This window comes from Dermacentor silvarum, chromosome 8 (assembly GCF_013339745.2).
Source record: "Dermacentor silvarum isolate Dsil-2018 chromosome 8, BIME_Dsil_1.4, whole genome shotgun sequence".
In the NCBI taxonomy this organism is placed as follows: domain Eukaryota; kingdom Metazoa; phylum Arthropoda; class Arachnida; order Ixodida; family Ixodidae; genus Dermacentor; species Dermacentor silvarum.
The window spans coordinates 68572616-68594702 of record NC_051161.1 but is presented as its reverse complement, the minus strand read 5'-3'; the positions used below and the strand labels follow the sequence as shown (position 1 = coordinate 68594702).

The 22087-nt window shown below is 46.2% G+C and overlaps 1 protein-coding gene across 2 annotated transcripts in view; it reads right to left on the bottom strand.

The window, feature by feature from the left end:
* Positions 1 to 7873: 7873 nt before the first annotated feature.
* LOC119461383 (acetyl-CoA acetyltransferase A, mitochondrial-like) overlaps positions 7874 to 22087 on the bottom strand; it is a 41385-nt gene continuing 27171 nt past the window's right edge. For both annotated transcript variants that reach the window (XM_037722678.2, XM_037722680.2), the window contains exons 10-14: positions 21641 to 21754; positions 18783 to 18847; positions 18040 to 18197; positions 15805 to 15921; positions 7874 to 8203 (exon numbers count right to left, since the gene is read on the bottom strand). In XM_037722678.2, the coding sequence (XP_037578606.1) occupies positions 7927 to 8203; positions 15805 to 15921; positions 18040 to 18197; positions 18783 to 18847; positions 21641 to 21754 (731 nt within the window). In that variant the 3' untranslated portion in view covers positions 7874 to 7926. The remainder of the gene's footprint in view (positions 8204 to 15804; positions 15922 to 18039; positions 18198 to 18782; positions 18848 to 21640; positions 21755 to 22087) is intronic.

Below are 22087 nucleotides of genomic sequence, written 5' to 3'. Positions count from 1 at the left end.
AGGGAAATCCACTTACCCAGTGCCAGGTATTTTTTCACGTCCCAAGGCTGCATATGCATGAGGCTATGATGGAGGCAGCAATGAAACGATGTGGATGTAAATCTGATGAATATAGTGTTGCGCATGCGCGTGTATTCGCATTCCGTTCAAAGCGGTACCAAGATATAAATACACCTGGTAGCGACGTTTCCATAGAAGCCCGTACGTTCAAAACATGGCGGTTCATGGGGCTTAGCGCCATCTGTGTGAGGAGGAAACACTTCCGGTGGAAGGAAAAATAATGTGACGCCATATCCGTTAAAAACAGAAGTGACGTCATTTTGTTCTCAAAGGCGCGAAATTTGTTTTCGGGGTCCTGCCGTTACAGATATATTCAAATGCCCCGCCATTCGACGTGATGGGCGTTTCGAGCTTTCAGCGCGGAAAGCGATGAAGCAAAAGGTCAGCCGTACGGGTGTCAAAATCGCACCCCTGCACAGAACATACTTTCTTTCGAGGCTGATGGAATCTTTTGGTGTAGAGTGCTGGTCCGATCGTCGGACGTCAAGACCATCGGCCAGCGCAGTCGCACGAAAACAGCTACAGTAAACAATCTGGCGGTCGTAACTCACTAATTTTGGCTGAAAAGGTTAAGAAGCGATGAAACTATCGGCGCCACCAAATTCAGACAAACGTCGACAAGTAAAACAACGTAACGTCTGAGGGGGGCGTATTGTAACAGGTGAACTTTACGAGCGCGCCTTTCTGCCCACTTCAACAGCTGCATTGCAAGTGATACCGGCTTCAACGCCCCCTCTGACGGTGGGCGCTGAAAAAAGGTATTTATTGATAATTATCAAGTAACATAGAGTTGTTCTTTTCTCACCATGCGTATATAAAATTGATTAGGAATTTTATTTTCGTTGAATGAATCTGACTGTGTATCGCTTTAATTAAAAAACGCTTTTTTTTTCGCAATGTTTGTTCCCTCCAAACATATATTCGCGCTTCAATCGCTGCTCCCATAACCACCCTTGCTGATGTCGATGACAATTCGTTCTGAACCACTTTTCGCACGAAGCTTCACGACCATTTGGATCGACCTTGGCGGTACCATTACAGAGGGATTTAAACTAGCAGCAGGGCCACACTGCCTATAAGGAATCTCATATCAGATTACATTGCATTATTTAACCACTAGAAATTTATCACGACCCAAAGAGCAGGCACACTTGCTTCTTCACACACCATCGCCACTAAATGAGAGTGCCGTGGTCGCCGATCGAACCCACGGAGGAATCGAATGGCGCTACTACTCTTGTGCACGCGTGGCTTAGATAAGCTAGGTCAACACGTGCGCACGGATCTTTTTCTTTCTTTTTGCCAATCACACTTGCGACTCATCATATGCAGCGTGCGTGGAGAACACTAATTCACAGTATTCTGTGCAATTGCGGGCGATGGCGTAGCCAGGATTCCTTTGATGCGAAAGCATCAAATGGCCCATTGAGCGAAAAAGCCGGCATCTAGCTGTCGTCTGCACAAGCGAAAAACGGCACCTAAATTTCCATTGGCTGCAACGCCACGTCACGAACGGGCGAAAGGGGTCACCTGCTGTTGAGATAGCGCGCCAGGTGTTGCGTGAGGGAGAGGACATCGCCGCGACGCCACGTCATCCTTGCCCTCGGAAGCCTTTGTTATCCGCACGTTCCTTGTCCACGAAAGCTCACGCCTGCGTTCTAACTGCGCCTCTGTAATCGCTATAAAAATTAATGTATGAAGAAAAACAATAAATTAGAAAGCAAAAATGTTGGTGGTAGCGAGTTTTCAACCTACGACCCCACGCTCAGAAGCGGAGTGCCTTACCCACTGGGCTAAACCAGCGCCTTCAAGATAGCAGGCCTGGGCACTACGCTATATGACGTCATGGTACTTGGATCGAAATTTCCATTGCCAAGCCCGGCGTGGCGAAAGCGGTGACGTCAAAATCACCGCGGCTTACTCGGGAGCGTTCCCATTATCTTCTATGGCAGTCGGGCAAGGCAGCATGACTCCATGGATCGAAGTGCAGCAGCATTGTGCTATCTAGGAGGCTTTGGCCAAGCGTCTCAACGCGCTCGCTTGCGCGCGAAGAGTTCATAACTCGAAGGACCGCTCAGCAGCCTATTGCGATTGGACATCAATGCTGTCGCATTCACAACTCTTAAGCGCTTAGGTGTCCTCGGATTTTTTTAATGCGACTAGCATTATTTGCCTGCTTGAAGCGTTTCGAGCCTATCTATCTATCTATCTATCTATCTATCTATCTATCTATCTATGTGTATATATAGATACGAGGTGCTATATACCCAAACGTACCGGGAACTTGAAAAGAGCGGGCAAACTGAGTGTGGTACACATTTCCGCTGCTAGCTATAGACATTTTCACGAGGGCGCTTCCGACGGTCTGGCGTGGAGAGTGTGTCACTGTTGCCTTTTCGGTCTGGACTGTGAGCTTGCCTTGCGCTTGCATTGCGGAGTGGTAGCTTTCCTTCGATGTTTCCGTTTATTTTATTGCGATAGCAATTATATGGACACTTCAACCGGATTTCTGCCGTCGGCGTCGCCGTGAGGTTCCGTATTGACCCTTTTCGCGGAGCAGTTTGCTTTAGAGGAACGAGATGGCGCTTTCCGCGGCGCGCCATACGTTGCCTCAGCGGATGCGCACGAATACGAAACCATTACTGCCTCTACCCTCCTACTGTGCGATCAGCTGCCGAAAATGCAACTGGGTGTGCGCTAATGCACTGTGCCCAATTCATACTGCAAAATGTTTAACGATAAAGGGAAGACGTGTGCGGTAGTTCGCTGCAAAAAGAGTGATTCACATATTATTGAATGGAATCAACCTGTGTTGCAGCTGCTGCATAAGGACTGCCTGTGTTGGCGCCCTTCGCGATGCACGGCTTTCCTCAAGAATAAAGAAATATAATTCATCCACCTGCGCTGTATAGCTAACCTCCAAAGAAAGGACTTCAATTCCGGAACGTCGGCACTTGGGAGTGAGTACCGCTCGTTACAAAATGTAGTGGTGCCACTTACTGGCATTGTAAGTTTCTCGCACGTTATCTACACACATCCACCCTTACTCGCACGAAAACTTACGCCCACCCTATCGCCAATGTGTGAGTGAATAGGCGCACATTTGAATCAATGTGCCGGAGCATGAATGACGGCGACTACACCGACAAGATACGAATGCTGGAAGCTGAATGTTTCGTGACAGTCCACAGAGTAAGCGAGGGACTAGCGATAATACGTCTTTGCTACGGGCTACCACAAAGTACAGAACATTTAAATTCCAAGCTTTGTGCGCAGCAAGAACAAATTCATCGCAGCAGAGCATACCCGCGAGTGATTATGCTGAAAATAAACAATCAGATAGTGGCCGCACCGAGGAACTTTACTGAGTCAGAAATATGACAAGCCACTGGTTCAAAATGTTTGCCAAATAAAGAACGCAGAGCACACTGATCCCGATTTAATTTATAAGCGGAAAGTTTGGACAGCTTGGAATACATTTCTAGCCCCGCTTTTAGTACAAGTAGCGTATACGCTGCTCACGCCGTTTGGACAAGGCGTAATGAGCTCTGAAAGCACTTACATGTCCTCTAAAGCTGTGGCCAAAGCTTCGTGTCGTGCACACAGTCACCGTCTACGATATGCGTCGAAACGGAGGTTTGCTGCGCTGCGCCGGCGTCACGCGCTTGCATTGTAAACGCGGAGGCAACGGAGGCGGCTGAGGCAAGCAATGGACGCGTCACCACGTGATCAAACATGGCAGCGCCCACGGGAGCGCCGCGAAAAGGGTCAATAGATTCCAAGGGCGATAAAATCGTCGTCGCGCGCCGTATGCGCGAGCGAAAGCGCGCGGGGGACGCGCGCTATCACGGAGGGCGAACGGACGGCGGAAAGCAAACGCGACCGTCCCGCGAAAGGCCGTTGGGGTATGGGAGGGAGGGAGGCGAGGCGGCGCTGTGCTCCGGCGCCAAATAGGGTGCCTCGATGCCCAGCGCCGCCGTCCGCGCTGGCATCGAGGCACCCTAGCGCCAAAGGCGTATCTTACCACTCAATCTCCTACGCGAAAGCAAGAAACGGTAAGAGGGGGGGGGCAGCTTCTCCTCTGCCAACAACTTCTCTGCCCGGCGGTCGCCCGCACCGTCTCTTATCTCAACACGGCTCTGACCTTTGTATGGGCTGTGCATTTGCCGCTCAGTTTCCGTTGAAGCGATAGACCGCGCGAACTCGCGCTTGCTGCCAGCGTTTTGACAGTCGTTGACTGCGGTCATTCAGTGTGATCTATTCATGTTTGCTTGTGCGCGCTTACACCACGATTGTTAATTCAGTTAGTAAGCCAATGTGTCCAAGTTTATGCAGCCGATAAAACTACTATCCCTACTCCGAATAGCGCTCTACTAATTTGCTATCGCAATCGATGCTTCGCCTTTCGGGCGAAACTGCGACATTTTTTGTCACGAATGACTTACGCTCGTAAATAATGTCGTATATACTCATCAAAAGGCTACAGGCCAGCACTGTGCAGTTTTGGGTGCACAAACAACCAGCGGAAAATAACGATTTTGGGGACTAAGTGTGTCCACAAAACAACACTTCGCGAGACCACTGCATGCTCACGTTTCACCGGTTTCCTGCATCACCTGAGGACTTAGCATTTCAGTCTAATGTGAACCAATGCACACATCAGCAAATAATGCATTGTGGTAAACCCTTTTCGGCATATTTCCCAATAGGTTGCGAGAATTGTCAGCTCTTCAATGCAATATTTTCTCGTATGTAGTGGCAGAGGCTACATTTGTTATTCTTTCAAACACGACTTCATTCCAGTGACTAATACGGGGGTCACACGGCGCACTTTTGATCGTGATCGAGCCCGATCTGGATCGAATTTCTCGGGCGCAATTGGCTTCTTTGCTCAATCTGCGGAAGGGAGCCAATTGTGGTCGAACATTCCGATCCAGATTGAGCTCGATCGCGATCAAAAGTAGCCGGGTGACACCGGTATGAGACAAATTGAAGCATTCTGCAAGAGAACTAGTCGGCAAATACACTTCGCAACGATCTGGGGGGGCACATGCCCAGTATGGTGACCTCAGGTGCCACGGCTCACTGAAAATTCTCGGAGGCTATATCCGCTAACCACCAGGTGCACACGCCGTCCACGTGAGTGCTATATACTTAAAGACTGCTAATAGGAAAATTTGACAATATCCAGCCCTGCAGCTTCGCCATAAATGCTTCAGTGGTATATCAGCATCAGCAGCAGCGGCCTGTTTGTATGTCCACTGCACAACGAAAGCACCTCCCAGCGATCACCAATTACCCCTGTTTTGCGCTAGCTACTTCCACTTGCGCCTTCAAATTTCCTAAGTTCATCACACCACCAAACTTTCTACCGTCCTCGACTGCGCTTCCCCAATGCCCTTGGCATCCATTCCATAACTCTAACGATCTACCGGTTATCTGTCCTAAGTATTTAATGACCTGCCCGGCGCCGTTTTTTTTTTTTTCTTTTTGCTCTAAATGTCAACTAGAATATCGCATATCCCCGCTTGCTCTCTTCTTCTTTCTGGGGTTTTACGTGCCAAAAACAGTTCTGATTATGAGGCACGCCGTAGTGGAGGGCTCCGGATTAATTTTGACCAACTGGGGTTCTTTAACGTGCCCTACAACGCAAGCACGGCGTTTTTGCATTTCGCCTCCATCGAAATACGGCCGCCGCGGCCGGGATTCGATCCCGCGATCTCGTGCTCAGCAGCGCAACGCAACGCCTTAGCTGACTAAGCCACCGCGGCCCCCGTTTGCTCTCCGACCCACACCGCTCTCTTCCTGTCTTTTAATGTTACGCCTAACGTTTTTCGTTCCATCGCTCTTTGATTTGTTCTCGAGCTTCTTTGTTAACCTCCCAAGTTTCTGCCCCATATATTAGCATCGGTAAAATGAAATGATTGCACTTTTCTTTTCAATGACACTGGTAAGTTCCCAGTCAGGATTGGGTAATGCCTGCTGTATGTACTCCAACTTATTTTTATTCTTCTGTAAATTTCCTCCTCATGATCAGGGTTCCCTGTGAGTAATTGACCTTGATAAAAGTACTCTTGCACAGACTCTAGAGGTTGACTGGCGATCACGAATTCTTGCTCCCTTGCCAGGCTATTGATTATACCTTTGTCTTCTGCACATTCAATCTTACACTTTCTCAGTTAAGGTACTCCATCATTTGTTGCAATCAATCCCCAGTGTTGCTGAACACAATCTCATCTGCAAACCGAAGGTTCCAGAGATATTCGCCGTTGATCCTCACTCCGTCTCCCTTCTTAGACAGTTATATACCACACATTTATTCTTTCTGGGGTTTCACATGCCAAAACCTGTTCTGATTATGACTACCCATTTATTACCAATTTAGCCAAACGGACATTTTGCTGCAGTTGGCTTTAAATCCCACAAAGCCCAAACACCATTCCACAAGATTGAAAATTCTCTCTATTTCTAGCCATTAGTATAAATGTTAAAATGTAATTACTGTATGAATTAATTTGCAATTACTTTTCTGAACTGCATGAAACTACACTGGAGCATATCAAGAACACTGCCGTGGGCTTTACGTTTCTGCGCTTAAATTAGCATTTGAGTCGTACTCTTATCAAAAATATATATGCGCATTGGCACATATTCTCGCGTGCATAAACAATAAGCAAACACGCAGGTTGGAAAAAAAAAAAAGATCGAGGGTTGCGCAAATATTCAAATACGGATTGAATACTTCATTATTGTCGAATATTTTGTTCTTTACCAAGAATAACACGCATTGGAATTTCGAGGGAGAACAATGAGTGAGGAGTACTCTGAATGATTATACTGCACGAGGCCTGCAGCTGCTGCATAAAGGCACCTGCTCCCGAGCAAATTCCAAGGTGCCCGATGTCTGCTCAATAATTTTCAATTATTCAATAAGAATGCCTAGCTAAATTGTAGGCAGCCTATACACATTCACTTTGTATTTGATTCAGAAATTTCACAATTCAAATACCCTTCATGTTAATTTGATACTGAAGTTGGTCTCCAAAATCCCAATCTGGAGTCACTGACATTATCGTGGGACCAAAATTAAGAAAAAAAAAAAAAAAAAAAAACTTGTCAACATTGTGTAGTAGTAAGGCTGGGTATGACCACTGATCTCTACTTTAGCGGAAAACATAATACAGATCAGTGGGTGTGATGTTTCTCGTGAAAAGTGAGGAATAAGGATTATAAAAGGGATAAGGGGCCTCAGAGAGTGACGTCATCGACGTGACGTCACTCCACTAACCCTTTAAAGCTAACCCGCCGAGGATGACGAGGCCGCCTTTGACGAAGATAGGTCCTCCTATCGAAACGTGGCCAGCCTTTCTGAGGCCCCTTATCCCTGTTTATAATCCTTATTCCTCGTGTGCTACTCCATTAGTCAGCCATCTTTTTTGATTTTGGATTTCGTGAAAAGTGAGCGTGCTGTGCAATTTTTTCTAGCCTTGGACCAAGGGCCTCCAGTGACTCCATCATTGATTTTAAATAAAGTGTTTCTCTCCTCTCCGCCTACGCTCGCATGCATCCATTGCATCCGCAATGGTCGCAGAGACAAAGCCAGCTATTGTAGCAAGACACATCCACCTCTTCGCTACCCAAACTGGTCCATACAATGAGCATCGGAGTAAATTATTTAGCGTACTCCGACACATAACAGTGGGACTCCATTTAATGTGTCAAAAACTTAATGTCAGTACTCCTACAAGAGGTACCCAGTGGTATAAAAAAAAAGAACAGCAGCTCGAACATCATGGCCAAGTAAGAGCTACACTTAGAAAAAGGTGGCAATGTTTATTCACAAAGGTCAAAGGATCATTCAAAGCTTTAGCTAGCTGAAGCCAAAGCAGTGAGGCGCTCCTCCAAGAGACGTGGGTCTGCCTTGTGCTTCATGAGGAACTGCCCATCGAGGTGGAAGACTGGGATGTCGTGACGGTAGCACCGATGCCAAGCTTCATTTCCTTGTTTCTCTATGTCCACTTCAACTAGATGGACTCTGGGCAGTAGCTCCCTGAGCTGGTCCTTGGCGACATCACACAGGGGACATGGGTGCTTAGTGTACAGCGTAAGAACAGGAAGACTGTGTTCGCTTTCACTGGGATGCCTGTGCAGAAAAGGGGGAGCCACTATGTTGGCACATCTACTCTAACGCTCAACTTCATGTCAGTGACACTTAGCTACAGCCAGTTTGCTACGCAGTCAAACCCAATGGAAATATATTTTCAAGCACTTGACGAGATTTAAGGCCTTTTTAATGTTTTTTGAGGACTGCTATTAACCCTGTAGCAACTAAGGGGGTCATATGCTCAATAATTAAAGTTGAATAAACTGCGAGTAGAATACCGGCTTTGGATATTTATTGAATCATGGAACCGAGCACTCGATAATATTTAAGGGTTTTGGAATGTCTTTCAAAGACTGCTATGAATCCTGTCCCTCAGTATTCCATGCTTAACTGTAGCAACTATTGGCTTACGAATGCTGCAATTTAAACTGAATTAAACGCTAGTAAAATATAGGTTCTAATAATATTGAAACTGAAATATTGAATTTTGAAATAATGAATACTGAATAGTTTCTCCTCCCAAAAGTAGAAAAAAGAACATGGTAACAAAATACGTCACCATGCTCAGACATTATTTCAACACTGGCAATCGCAAAGACATTTCAACACAGGCAATGTTGCGAGGTGGATGCCGGGAGAATGTGTTGCATTCACCTTGTTTAGATGCACATTTGTGTACACATAAATGTGCATGTGCACTTTTAATAAGGCTCATTGTGATGCAAGTCATGTGTAGCTTTCTCTCCCTAAGCAACTCTATGCCACTGTGACTGAATTCAGGGTGTCTACCAAATTATTTTATCCAGATTTCCCCCTACAATTTTAAGCATATTCACAGACTGTTCTCGTACAGCTGAGGAGAGCTTTAAGAAGCCACCATGCTAGCGATGAAAGTTGTGGGTGGCATTATAACTGGCCGCTCAACTGCACTTCGATGCAGGCACTGCTTCCCGACATAAAAAGGGCAAGAATGCAAGCTATGGGTTTTAGCACACATGAATAAAACCCCTGCTATTAGTAACCACCGTAACCTGCTACCAACAAACAGGCCAGTAAAATTCTAACCTGCCATTTGCGTTTATGAAACAGGTCCCTGCCTTCATGAAGAGCTTGCCACTGACCTCACTTCATCTGCAGATGCTTAGCAAGATTTCAGCATACTGGAAATGAGCCCTTGAGTAGCAAAAGCTGGGAGACGGCACACTTTCATAATTCTACAAATCACGTTGTTTTAGAGGTTTCCAATTGGCTGCAGGAATTATTTTACAATAAATCCACTATTAAAAGACAATTCCTGTACGTTATGGGAAGCAAGTGCACAACACTAACTTTTTACATTGGTGGAGTTACTTTTTTGCTGCCTCAGTTACACTTTCGCAACAGCACCTGCAGCATACACTTCATTGTAGACTAACCTTTGTGTTGCTAGAGACTCTTCCTTCACATTCTCCACGAGTATTCCTTATTTACTGAAGAGCCACATTTCCCAGAAGAATTGCCACGGAAAAAGAAAATCTTCACAAATAGCAGTAGTTTCTCATGAGCAGTTGGGCAGAGTTCGAGCCAGTGTTTTCAAGAGCTGCTCCTTTCAGTCAGTCTAAAGGCCCGACCACATTCGGTGTTTCCTGGCGTTTCGTCACCCGGCGCCGCTCAGCGTCGACGCTGAGGGAGGCGCCAAGCCGAAACGTCGTACTCAAGGCACACCAGAAATCTCGGCGCCGCCGCCGCCGCCGGAAGCGGCTCGATGAACGCCGACGTGGCGCCGACCAATCAGCGCGTGGCCGCGGCCGCGCTGCTGGCAACTTTTGCAAGCGACTTCCACAGCAACCATTTCGCTTGCGTGCCACCATGTGGCGCCAGTGTCTCGTCGGCGAGGTGGCGCCGTCTGAGAAAGCAGCCGCTCGTACCTTCGAGCGCGCTGCCGTGAATGTTTTTGTGTGTGTGTGCCGCAGAACTATAAACAGGGCTTAAAAACCTTAATCGGGAACCTTACTCATAGTTCACTTGAATGACATTGCACACTGCTTCTGGTTAAATCTGTCTGGTCACATTGTGCGATGCTGGACTGGCGCTGTTTGCGTGCGTCTCATGTGGCTGGGTGACCTCTCCGGCGCCGTTAATGCAACGACGCCGAGAGACGCAACGGCAGGAAACGCCGGTGAAAACGCTGAATGTGGGCCGGGCTTAACATGCGTGCTTGCGCAGAGCTGGTTGAGCACAATAGGACCCAAGATTGATCTGCCTCGTCTGCTTGTAGGCTGGTGAGCTGCTTCTGGCAAGCCAGGCACAAATGGCTGGGTCCAAGCAACTGGCCCCTCTCGTCAACCCTAACTTTAATGGTGACCTCTCCCTTATCTTTTGTAAGCAGGCCTTGATAAATGATATGCATTCTTTCTTAACGCTCAACATGGCAATCTAGAAGGTTTGGCGATCTTCCAAAGCTCAGTTTTGGCAACAAAACCAAAGCCGAAGGCAGCTATAGCAATAATGCTCACAGTTGTCAAGGTCAATCCCGAGTAATCTGGACAGTGTGTCAGCAGAGAGCGTAATAGGCCATCCAATTCAGACACAAGGAACCATTGGTTTCTCAAGAGTGGAATTCAGCCAGAAAACATTCAAATTCTTTCGCAGTGGAGAGTATATAAGTCAGCTTATTTGCAGCACCTGGTGAACCACAGCCTCCTTAAAATTGCTGCAACTACAGCATGTTGATTTTTTTTTCTCAAGCAATCAACACACATTACCAAGTTAGGCAGAGCTTGAAGTGCCTTTGCAAGAACCTTAGTATTGTCTAGCCACCTCATCGAAGAACTTCAGTGGAAAGAGTGCTTCCCAGTGAGGCTTATGTAATCTGCTCGACGTGCAGGAACATTCTTGAATAGGGTGTATATGCTTCAAATGATCACCACAATTTGACATTGTGGTCCCGATTCAAATGCGCCGCCCAGAATATTTTGACTCTTGTCAGATGCAGCAAGCTCCTACTTCAGGGACCTCAACAACTCCAAATTAATGTTCAGGCCATCCATTCATATTTGCGGGATTTTTGACAGCTCATGATTCTCAGTAGATTTTCTCAAAGAAAAGGCAGCACTGCTAGATGGCACAACAGTGTCCAGAAAGAAGTGCAAGAGGAGCCGATACCCGCATGACGAGTATCTCAACAATCCCACGCACTTCGGAGGCCATGTGCTGGCTTTGCGGCAGCGCAAATGTTCGTAGGGAAGCGCAAAAGAAATGCAGTTCACTGCCTCATACATAACTCATTTCGACTGTGGCAATACGCTGTGTAGCTATATTGATTCAATGATGAATACATTACCGTTTGACAGTAATTGTAAGACGAGTTCTGCGAAATTTATCTTTTTCAGCAAGCAGTCAAAATTAAAGTCCCAAAGCCAAGGAGCAACTTTTTTTTTTTGCAGCCTGGAGGTCCCTTGTGTCCATAAGTGCCATAGCGGTGTTAGTCTGATCCCCCATTTATCATCTGGTCTAAACGCAACACTTTCACGCTAAATCAGGCTGTGCAAACACTTTATCAGTGCGAGTTGTGTTTGCTGTATAGGAACAATAGTAGTGCCTTGCCTTCTTTCTGCACTTGTTCTACCGTTCACTAAGGTTGAAGCCAATAACCCTAGATCAGCTTTGATCTAGGGTTGTTTTTGTTGACAGTAACCCACATTACTGCGTTTCCACAACCTGGCCAGCGTCTTTTAACAAATTCCCCGATAATTCCCAACTTTTCCACAAGCGTCGAAATTCCCCGACAATTCCAGGTATTCCCGGTTGTTAGACACCCTGGAATTGTATCGGGTATGTCAGCCCAGTGTTTCATGTGAAATTCAGGACCATGCTCTGTGTAATGCTGAATTGTATGTGAAAACGAACTTGCACATTAGCAGTGGTTTGACACCATGCTTTAGTTAGCAATACATGTGATGATCACATCGAATTGCAGTGTGACAAGCCTGGGCACAAGGAGATGCTGCACCAAACCTGTTTTAGATTGCTTGATGGATAAAAATCCAGTCTTTCTTTTTTATGCAACTCCATGTCAATGAGGCCTTAATTCAAATCTGAAATGAATACTGCCATCAGCTTTTAATGGGGCCTTTAAGTATTCATATACTGAATGCATTAGATATTTGAGCACGCAAACCACGGACATTAACATTCTACCAGTATAGTGGACTGTCTTCAACACCTATCCAGAACATTGATTCCAGGGTAGCAGCTTAAAGGGACACTAAAGGCAAATATTAAGTCAACATGGAATGTTAAAATACAATCACAGAAACCTCAAAACGGTTGTTTCGTGCCAAGACTTATTTTATGAGAAAATTGCGCTTGAAGCGTCTGCGTACCTCTAGCGCCATTCAAATTACCCGCCCCTCCCAAGCGAGCAGTGGCGACGTCATGGTCTCATAGTGACACTGTGCTACCGCTTGAGTAGCCCACAGACGGCGCTACAGCTTTTTTGCGGAAAATGCAGACGCGCGGCCAGAAACAGAGCTAAGACAGAGCCGACGGCAGTGCGCTGAATTGTAAACATGATCCTCGACGCTTGTCGCAATGGACCTTGTTGACGACACACTGGCTCGCGATGCTGGGCTTGATTTCAGCCATTTAAGCTCCGATAAGCATGACATGCTGCTGAGGGCTTGCGCTGCCGGCGTAGTTGCATACTACGACGGCGGCCATGACACCGGCTCTTCTGAGCGCAAAAGCAGCGAGGATTCCAGCAATGCGACGTCGGGCGATGAAGCTTGTCACCGTCTGGATGCGTGGACGGTTTGGGCGTCCCGCAACATCACATGGACTCCCCCCCAATTAGAGTCAACGCCAAACGCGCAAATGCACTACGTACATCAACATGCTGTGATGTCACTTCTAGTGACATGCAACTCTCATAATTACGCGCGGCAACAGCAGTTATTTGTCTGAACTGTTGCTTCAATAGACAAATTAAAACGTTGAGAAATAATAAAACCTACAAATCGAACGTATCCATGTCTGTTTTACTTCGTACAGTAGCAACAGATGTACTTTGTTTCGTCTGCTTGTTCCCTTGTCATGCAGTCGGGTGTGCAGAGAGCGACTCCGTTTTCTACCATGTGCCAGCATGCGATCGTGCTCTGTGATCCGTTAGTCTGCCTCAATGTTCGTGCTTGTACCGCTAAACAGGTGTTCTCGTGCACAAAATCATGCGCTACGTGAACAAGACAAATGCAACTGCTCATGCATGAGACCGTCAGTGGAAATGCGCCGCACAGCAAAAAAGTGAGAAAAAAAAGTCGGCGGGGCCCGCGACGTATGCGTCGCACAATCTTCCAGCTCCGGTATGGGAGAACGCAAGGAAAGAACTTCGCTTGCAGAGGCTAGAAATGTCAGGTGGAGAGAGTATGTTGGCGGCAACGCTCACCTCCTAAAATGGGTTTGCAGTACTGAAATATGTCTATTTTGGCAATTAATTGAAACTCAAAAATTCTTGTGGTAGAACGCTACCTAGATAGAGGGCACACAACTTCCAGCATATAACCAAAATTGCTATGTGGCCTGCTTCTTTGTGTAGGGTCCCGCATGACCGAAGATCAGCCAGCTGTGATCTTCCAGTCACATCAGCTGCTGTCTTACTTTGTAAAAGTTAAGTACTGGCACGAAACTTTTGTCTGATCTTTTTTAGGTAGCCGTTCACCCCATTATTACAATGCAAAGCGTCAATTCTTTGAGAGCACAACAAAAATCACTAACACCTCTTATACTACCTGTTCAAAATGTATCAAGCAGATTGGGGCTTCGAACATAAAATGGTTGACTATTCATGCGTCACAAATAACTTAAGAGCCTACCAGTTAGTCCTCTGTGTTGTGGTGTCACCAAAAATACGTAGCTTCGTAATGCAGGAAGAAGCACTTCCACTTTTTATCTCAAGTGCTGAATGGACTCTAGTTTCGGTAGCATGGTCAGTGTGTACGCATCTATGAGGTCTCGTACGACATGTCTGCCACAGCAGGTTTCTGATGTGAACAGTCGCACCTATGGAACTGGTTGCATCAAGCAGTAATGCAACTATTGTTGCACAGCTATATATATATGTTTATCGGTACTCCCCCAACTGCTACGGTGTTGCTATGTGGGGCACTCACTGACAGAGAGGGTAACAGCCAAAGCTAAACTTGCAAAATGCTGCTGCTGTAGAATCTACAGCACCATCTGACCCAAGCATTGAACCATCACTGCAGCCGAATTACTTTATTGAGAAGCCTTCAAAAACAGCTTTACAAGAAATTTGGAGGAAATAGTGGAACTGTGCATTAACGAAATATTTTCATATCCTTGAACACTTGTAGGACTCAATGTATTTCGTATCTCTCAACAATGAAATCACTAAATTGCAATCCCAAATAAACAAAATTTGCCAGAACAGTAGATCCTATATCATCTACCCATGTAACACTAACAGAGTAAACAAAGTGCTCAAGTACACTTTCTCCCCACCTAAATTGCTAAAACGTGGTCACCGCTGAAATTCTTGTTTACAAAAACAGCAATGCGCCAAAAGCAATTGTGTGCGCTGGAAACGCACCATGGCCACTATCTTGTTTGTCGATCGCCTGTTTCCCATTTCAAATGGCATAGCTGCATACCTTCTACAAAGAAATCCATGTGGCATCGACGTAGGCTTGTTTATTGTGCTTCAGAGATACAGCAGCGTGGACTGCCACGTCTTCAGCCGTGATTGAGAACACTAGTTTCGGTACCACCCAATGGGTACTGTGTGCAGATTCTGTGTTGGCGTCTACGGCTGACAGCGTGCACTGGAGGGCTGGCTGTTGCTGTACGTGTCTACAGGTGACAGTGTTTCTCAAGTGCACATTGTCGCCCATAGATGCCGACATGTTCGGTGCAGAGTTAAATATTGTGATAGTGATCGTAAATTCAAAAGCGATCAGCCTAAAATATGGCCTCTTCAAGCAAATCTCACGCAGAATGCCGCTGCTCATAGATGCCGACGTGTTTGCGGCTGAGTTGCACGAAATCTTGCAAAAATAATTGTATCCACAAAAGTTATTGGCCGAGAATGTCACTCCATGGCAGTGTCGCCATCGCTGATTGACGCAGACTAATGGAATTTTGAACTTTTGTTTTGCAGTGCATTCCCTGTCTGTAGTGTCATTTTACAGCAAAATGCTAGCAAAAGCAACGCTAATGAGTGTCTAAGCAAATGGCCACATGCTCATGGCATGTTATTTTCTCATAATCCCTACTGACAAGAGTTATGAGAGTCAGACTAATTCCATGGGCCATGCTGCAACACGACTTGAAACTACCAACAGAAAACATTTTTCTTGCGTACACCAAGAACAATGTCAAACAAGGAGACCACAGCTACGTAAGAAAGTCCTATGTATTTATTTCTTCCAATAAAATCTTTACGAAACAAACAATATATTAGCGTGCCTATAATTTCGAAGCTTTAAGCCATCTGGAACACGTCTGCGATGATGCACGTACTAAACATTGCCATTATAAAAAGGTATGGTCCAGATCTCTGGCAACAGGAGGTCCTACAATGGCACATAGGTTCCCTTCAATTACAGTGGATACATCTGCCCCCATGCAAACAGAGGCAGACTTACAACTTCTCAATGAGTATGGCAGAGGCACCACCACCACCATTGCAGATCCCAGCCAAGCCATACTGTCCCGGCTTCAGGTGAAGCGCCATGCGCCCAGTTATCCGAGCACCAGACATCCTGAAATGGAGGTCACAAGAACACTTAGGCGATCTATGAGTGTCGGAAGAAACTTCAGTTGTAACGAGGTTTGACTGCCCTTCCAATCTTCATCTCACTTCGACAGTCCTGGCATCGTTATCAGCTGCCACTTAAGCTCGCTAGGGTTTGTGAATGTGCTGCAAGCTTTGCATTTTAGCTGTGACCTATGACCAAAGAGCTGCCAAAAGTAGAGTTATTCAGCAGGCCATGTAGGTGGACTTCACAAAGCTAGTAGGTACTAGAGATCAAATTTCTGACAGATTGCAAAGACTGACAGATTGCTAAACGCTGGGGAAGTAAACACTTTGTAGCAGCAAGTTACTATGTGCCACGAGCACAAGTGATGCCCTTTCTACACAATGGCTCAGTGGCAATACAGTGGAACCTCGATGATACGAATCTCACGGGGTCACGAAAAATATTCGTATTAGCCGAAATTCGTATCATCGAAACACAATTAAAACTAGCTAAATTAGAGTCAGAGGTGAACTCACTCAGGCACATGCACGTAAAAAGCATTTACAGTATAGATCACTTATAACGTAACCGTTTATAGTGAAGAACTGGCTACAATGCGGCCTTTTCCGACTCCCGTTTACCCTCCCATAGAACTCCATGTATACGCATACCGCTTACAGTGCAGCCGCGTGAGACGAAATACCAGTTATAATGCGGCTTCCGCGGTAAAATCTCGCCGACAAGGGCAGTAGCGAGCACGCTTCTCAACGAGGGCGATGCGGAGGAGGAGCATGAGACGTGAAGCACGAGTCCAAGGGCCATAAAATTGTCGCGGCGTGCCGTATGTGCCAGTAAAAGCGCCTGGGGGATGCGCGCCTTCACGGAGAGTGAACGCACAGTGGAGAGAAAACGAGACTTCCGTGGCGCGAGAGGCCGTGGGGGTAAGGGAGGGAGGGGGGCGTGGTGACGCTGTGCTAAGTCACCAAATACGTATCTTGCAACCGAGCGCAAGGGTAACTGGCTACGCAATCTCCCATGCGAAAGGAGCAAAGCGGGAAGGTAGCGCGGGAGGGAGGGAGTGGGGGGGGGGGCTTTTACTCTGCCAACAAATGCGTTTTATTTTGCGCCTGTGCCGGCTGTCGGTGTTGTCGCGCGCACCATATCTTTAAAGTGATCTCCACACGGCTCTGACCTTTGTATGCGCCGTGCTTACGCCGCTCAGTTTCCGTTGAAGCGATAGACCGCACAAGCCTTCGCTTGCCGTCGCGGCCAGCCGCGCGTGGGGAAGAGCGGCCGCCGCCGCAGCGAGCAAAGAGACAAAAGGAAAAGCATAAAAGCAACAAAAGTGCCGCCGCTTCAACTCTTTGCGCCCAGTCGCGGCTTCCGTGCTGTCCGGCGCCGCGTCCGCACCAAAAGAGAAAGGGAAAACGTGCGCGACTGCTCGCTGTTCTTATTTGCAGCCGTCGGTGGGGCGACGTTTATTCGTATCAACCGACGCGGGTCGAAAATCGATTTGTAACAACCGTTCTCTAACACGTTGCAAAGTAATGGGGCTCTGCCGGGACCTCAGAAAAATTCGTGTTAGCCGTGATCGATTCCACTGTAATTTTTTTAGTAAGAATTAGACGAGATTTTTAAAACATGCTTGATAATTCTGACACCTTTGCAGCACGGCCAACACATGCTTCAGTCATACAGCACATCTTTTCTAGGAAAGCACTGCGCAAGAAACATGTCAAATTTCAGACGCTGAAACCCTTTCCCGTTCCATTTTTGAACTTTTTTCCATGATTGCAGGTTCGAAATGGCACTAATCGAAGCCACCACTGCCGGCACTTTGATTGTCCCACCCCCTGAAACCAACAGCCTTGCATGCTGTGCTATATGAAAATTGGTGGTGCATTGGAATGGAGCAAATACAATATTTGCTCCATTCGAAAATGAAAACAACTAGGCTGCAGTTGGCTAACAGCCCACACAGCCATGAGCTAAAGAGACTACAGCAGCTACAAAAACCATCACGTGTCTAGTTCACATCCCAATACACTGAGTGCAGGTGTGTTCAATAATATAGCAACACATGCTCAAAGTACAGCAAGAGACAGCTGCAGAAGGCAAAAATGTAGGAAGCACACTCACCCAATAGGGTGTCCTAGGCTCACTGCTCCACCGTGAATGTTCACCTTGGATTGGTCCAGCTTGAGGTGCTTTATGTTGCACAACACGACAGAACTGAAGGCTTCGTTGATTTCGAACATGGAGACATCTTCAGCCTTCAAGCCAGCTGCCTTCAAAACCTAGAATGATGGTGAAATAGAATCATACAGCTCAGGACTGCAGCATTGCAAGTGACATTCCCACCAGACCTTATGTCAGAACTCGAAGCACACGTGAAGAGCAATGGGTAGATACACTTCATCACTGCTTCAAAGAAATTCAACCTTAGGAATTGAAAGCTATTTCAAGCATAAATATTCATCTACATAAAATAATTGTTGGCCATAACACTCACTAATGTTAGTGAAGGCAGCAAAAGTATGAATTGCTATCGACTTCAGTATCTTCTACACACCTGTGCATCACTGAAACACAGGTGCACTTTTTCTGTGTCTTGTATTTGTGCAATGCTGGGAATCCGCAGCAGCCAATTTTCCTGCTATTTTGCACTTTAATAGCAGTTTCATGCAAAACATCGGCATAGCACACAAAACAAAAATTCACATACAACTTGGCCAGACAGGAGGCTTATATAATTTTTTTCTCTAAAACCATGCTAATTTCAAGTGCACAAGAAAATTGCAATACACGTGACAGGTGAAATGCCTAACTAGAATCGTGTGGCACTCAAAGGCTAGGATCTATCAGTACATAACATTTCGTACCTTTGGCATTGCATATGCAGGTGCAATAGAAAAGTGCACTGGCTCCACAGCTGCATCACCAAAGGCTATGAGAAAAGAGAGGGAGAAAAAAAATGCAAAGATTTTCACAAGGAGAGTACAGACACCACAAAATGCGGTCAAAGCATGTCAAGTACTGTGCCAGCGCCTTAGAACCCTCCCAGAGAAGACAGTCTGGAAAGGTGTTTCTTTCTGGCATATGGCTTCTGTAGCAACAGCCACAACAAACCACAGGCACAATTTGACTGTGGCAAAGTAGGTGACCATGTTGCAAGTGTACAAGGAAGTGAAAAACAGATTGGCCTTTTTTTTTGTTAGAGACAGCTAGACAGAGATGGTGTAAAGGAATGTGCTTTGGACAACGGGAATCTCAATATGTGAGCATTTTGCTCCCTACTCTTAGCGATGCAGAGCAGCCTTATGTACTGCACATTCACATGTATAACCCACGGCAAAAATTTTGAAGTCTGGGCAAATTAGATACACCTCAAGGCGAATTCTTAACCATTTCCAACTTTTTTTACCTCCTACTGCGCTGGCAAACAAAACCTCGAATCACGAGAGCTGCACCTTGACAGCAGTCCTTTAAAGTGTAGCAGGTTCAGATTATCAGTGGTGCTGAAGATACGATGTGAAAGGGTTGTGCATTCGTGGCACTGTTTTTACAAAGATTTTGAGTGTTGTGTGCAGTTATTTCTGCAAGTTATACGCAAGGATTTTTGTTCTCTTCTTTCTGGGATGTTGTAATTGGGGGTGCGAGTTGTGTACGAGGATGCAGGTTACACAATACCAGAGTGTCGAAACGGAACGAAAAAAAAAAAAAAAAAACGATATTTTTGACCAGAACGAAAACGTAACCGGAACGTTATTTATTATTTCGTTCCGGAGCAAAAACGACATATTTTTTATCGTCTTTCAGTTCACGGGAAAACTTCGCGATCTGGAACAACCGAGGTCATGCAACGTGAGCAACAATGCATAACTCAGGGTTCAACGTCAGCTCGCATCTCGGGCAGGTATTTCAAAGGAAAGATGCGTTGAAATAAGGCAGGAAACAAAAAAAGTGGCAACCATAGCTGTTTGTATTAAATTCGAGTGGACTTCCGCGTGCCTATCACACAGGCCCTCGTGGAGAGGGCTTTGCCGTCGCTTGAGTTTGTACGGAGCTGTACATGTTAGCACAAGTGGCCCTTGGTGTGCCAGCCACACATTTGCCACGCATTGAGAGGGCATTTTCGGCACTCAAGTTCATTTTGTCAGAGCAGCGGTCTCGCTTATCGGCGAGTACACTTGATGACCTGCTGCTTTTGAAATCGTGTGCCCCCCCCTTGACGAAAATTCGGGATTCAAAGTTGAGGAAAAATAAATACCAAGTTTCTGTTGTGCCCTTGCTTCGAAACTTTTTGAGACTTCCCTCATAGTCACATCGTGGCTTTGGGACATAAAACCCGAACAATTATTATTGCATTTTTATGTATTAGTTCAGTATTTTTTGCTTATGTTTATTGTTGCTTCAACGCTTTATATTGACAAAGCATATTGCCGACGGGCCATGAAAAATCCACAAGATACCTTTTGCTGCCCCATTGGAGTCATCCCACTTTGGATTCTTTTGCTTTATTATCATTAACTGACCCTGCCTATTGAAGATGCGCCCAGATATAAAACACATTTTCAACAGAGTTATACTGTTACAACGAACGCTTTAAAACTGGTTGCAGTAAGAAGGCGCACATAAAGTTCCAAAGCACAAAAAGTGCAACTGAACTGGGTGTGCCGCACTATTCCAACAGCAACAAAAATACAACTGCTGAGATGAGCGCCACAAGTGGGTTTTAGAATCCCATGAGAAAATTCCCTCCCTTTTAAAACCGTGCTTTCAAGGCATGTCTCCAGTATACTTCAGGGCAAGGCAGTACAATGGCCATGGCGTCCAAGATAGCACTGGCACACGTGACAGTGCAACATTGAAGGCCACGACAACGGCACTCTCGTTAATGCTCAGTTCTCCGCATTGTAGCTCATATACTTACACCTATTTGGATGATTTCAACCAATTTGGAATAACAACTGCTTAAGGCGGTGTGAACGCGGTACGACACGCCGTGGTTACGCTAAGCTGCAGTGAGTCGGCGGTTACTACGCCACAACTGGGAAAACGCGGTTCATTGATGCTCTGTTTGCGTCGTTGCCGACACACTCGTGATGGCATTCTACCTTTCGAAGTTTGTACTTTTTCAACCGAAGCAACTTAGAAAACGTAACTTCAGTGCTCTCGGCGTGGGAGCGGCTGATGCTGCAGCTGCCAGCATGCCACGGTAGTTCCCACTTCTAGCCAACTAGACTGTTTCGCCATCGTATACGAAATCCCCTCGTGTCCAGCTGATTCTAAAGCACATAAGAAGTTCCTGAAAAAAAAAAAGAGGAGGGAGAGAGGCACCAGCCGCGCTCAGTATCAAATGGCAGATCCAAACTGGCCTGGGTGCCGATTTTGAAAAAGCTACGACGCCCCATTTGGTTCTTTGTTTTTAATGGTGGGTTATGAGGGGCACCATAATGGAGGGCTCTGGATTAATTTTCACCATCTGGGGCTCTTTATTGTCACTTAAAGCTAAGCACATGAGCTCTATATTTTTGCATTTCACCTTCATCAAAATGCCACGAGAATAGAACCTGTCACCTCGAACTCGGCAGCACAACCCCGTAGCCATTGCAGCAGGTATAAGTACTAAAGAGGTCACACTTATATACAGTGCTCCCGAGCATCTACGGCAACTAGCCGGAGAAACAATGCAGTGAACGTACTGTACTGCCTCAATGTGTCGTAACAAGCGACTTACCAACAATGCGTGCAATGGGCTTCACTCCAAGCCGGTCAGCAGCCTGACGGGTCATCAAGACACAAGCTGCAGCCCCGTCATTCAGTGTGCTCGCATTTGCGGCAGTGATGGTGCCTAGAAAGAGACGGCACTAATCGTCAGTGTAAGTTTAAGCTCTGAACACAACTCGCTAAAGCTTTCTAGGCCTAATTGTTTACTTCAGGTGAAGAAACACAATTGTGGAGAAAAAACACGATTATGGCATTGAACAAGACAGCCATTATACCTGCAGCCACCTAACTCCACGCCAATATTTTTAAAACCCAAGGAAGCAAGCCGTCTCAAGCGACAGCTTATTGGCACACCTACCACTGCTTACTGCAGCACATTTCCGTGCTCTAGAGAAAAGTATTTGCCGAGCGCCATTTGCATCTCGCTTAATAAACAAATAGGGGCAGTAATAAGAAA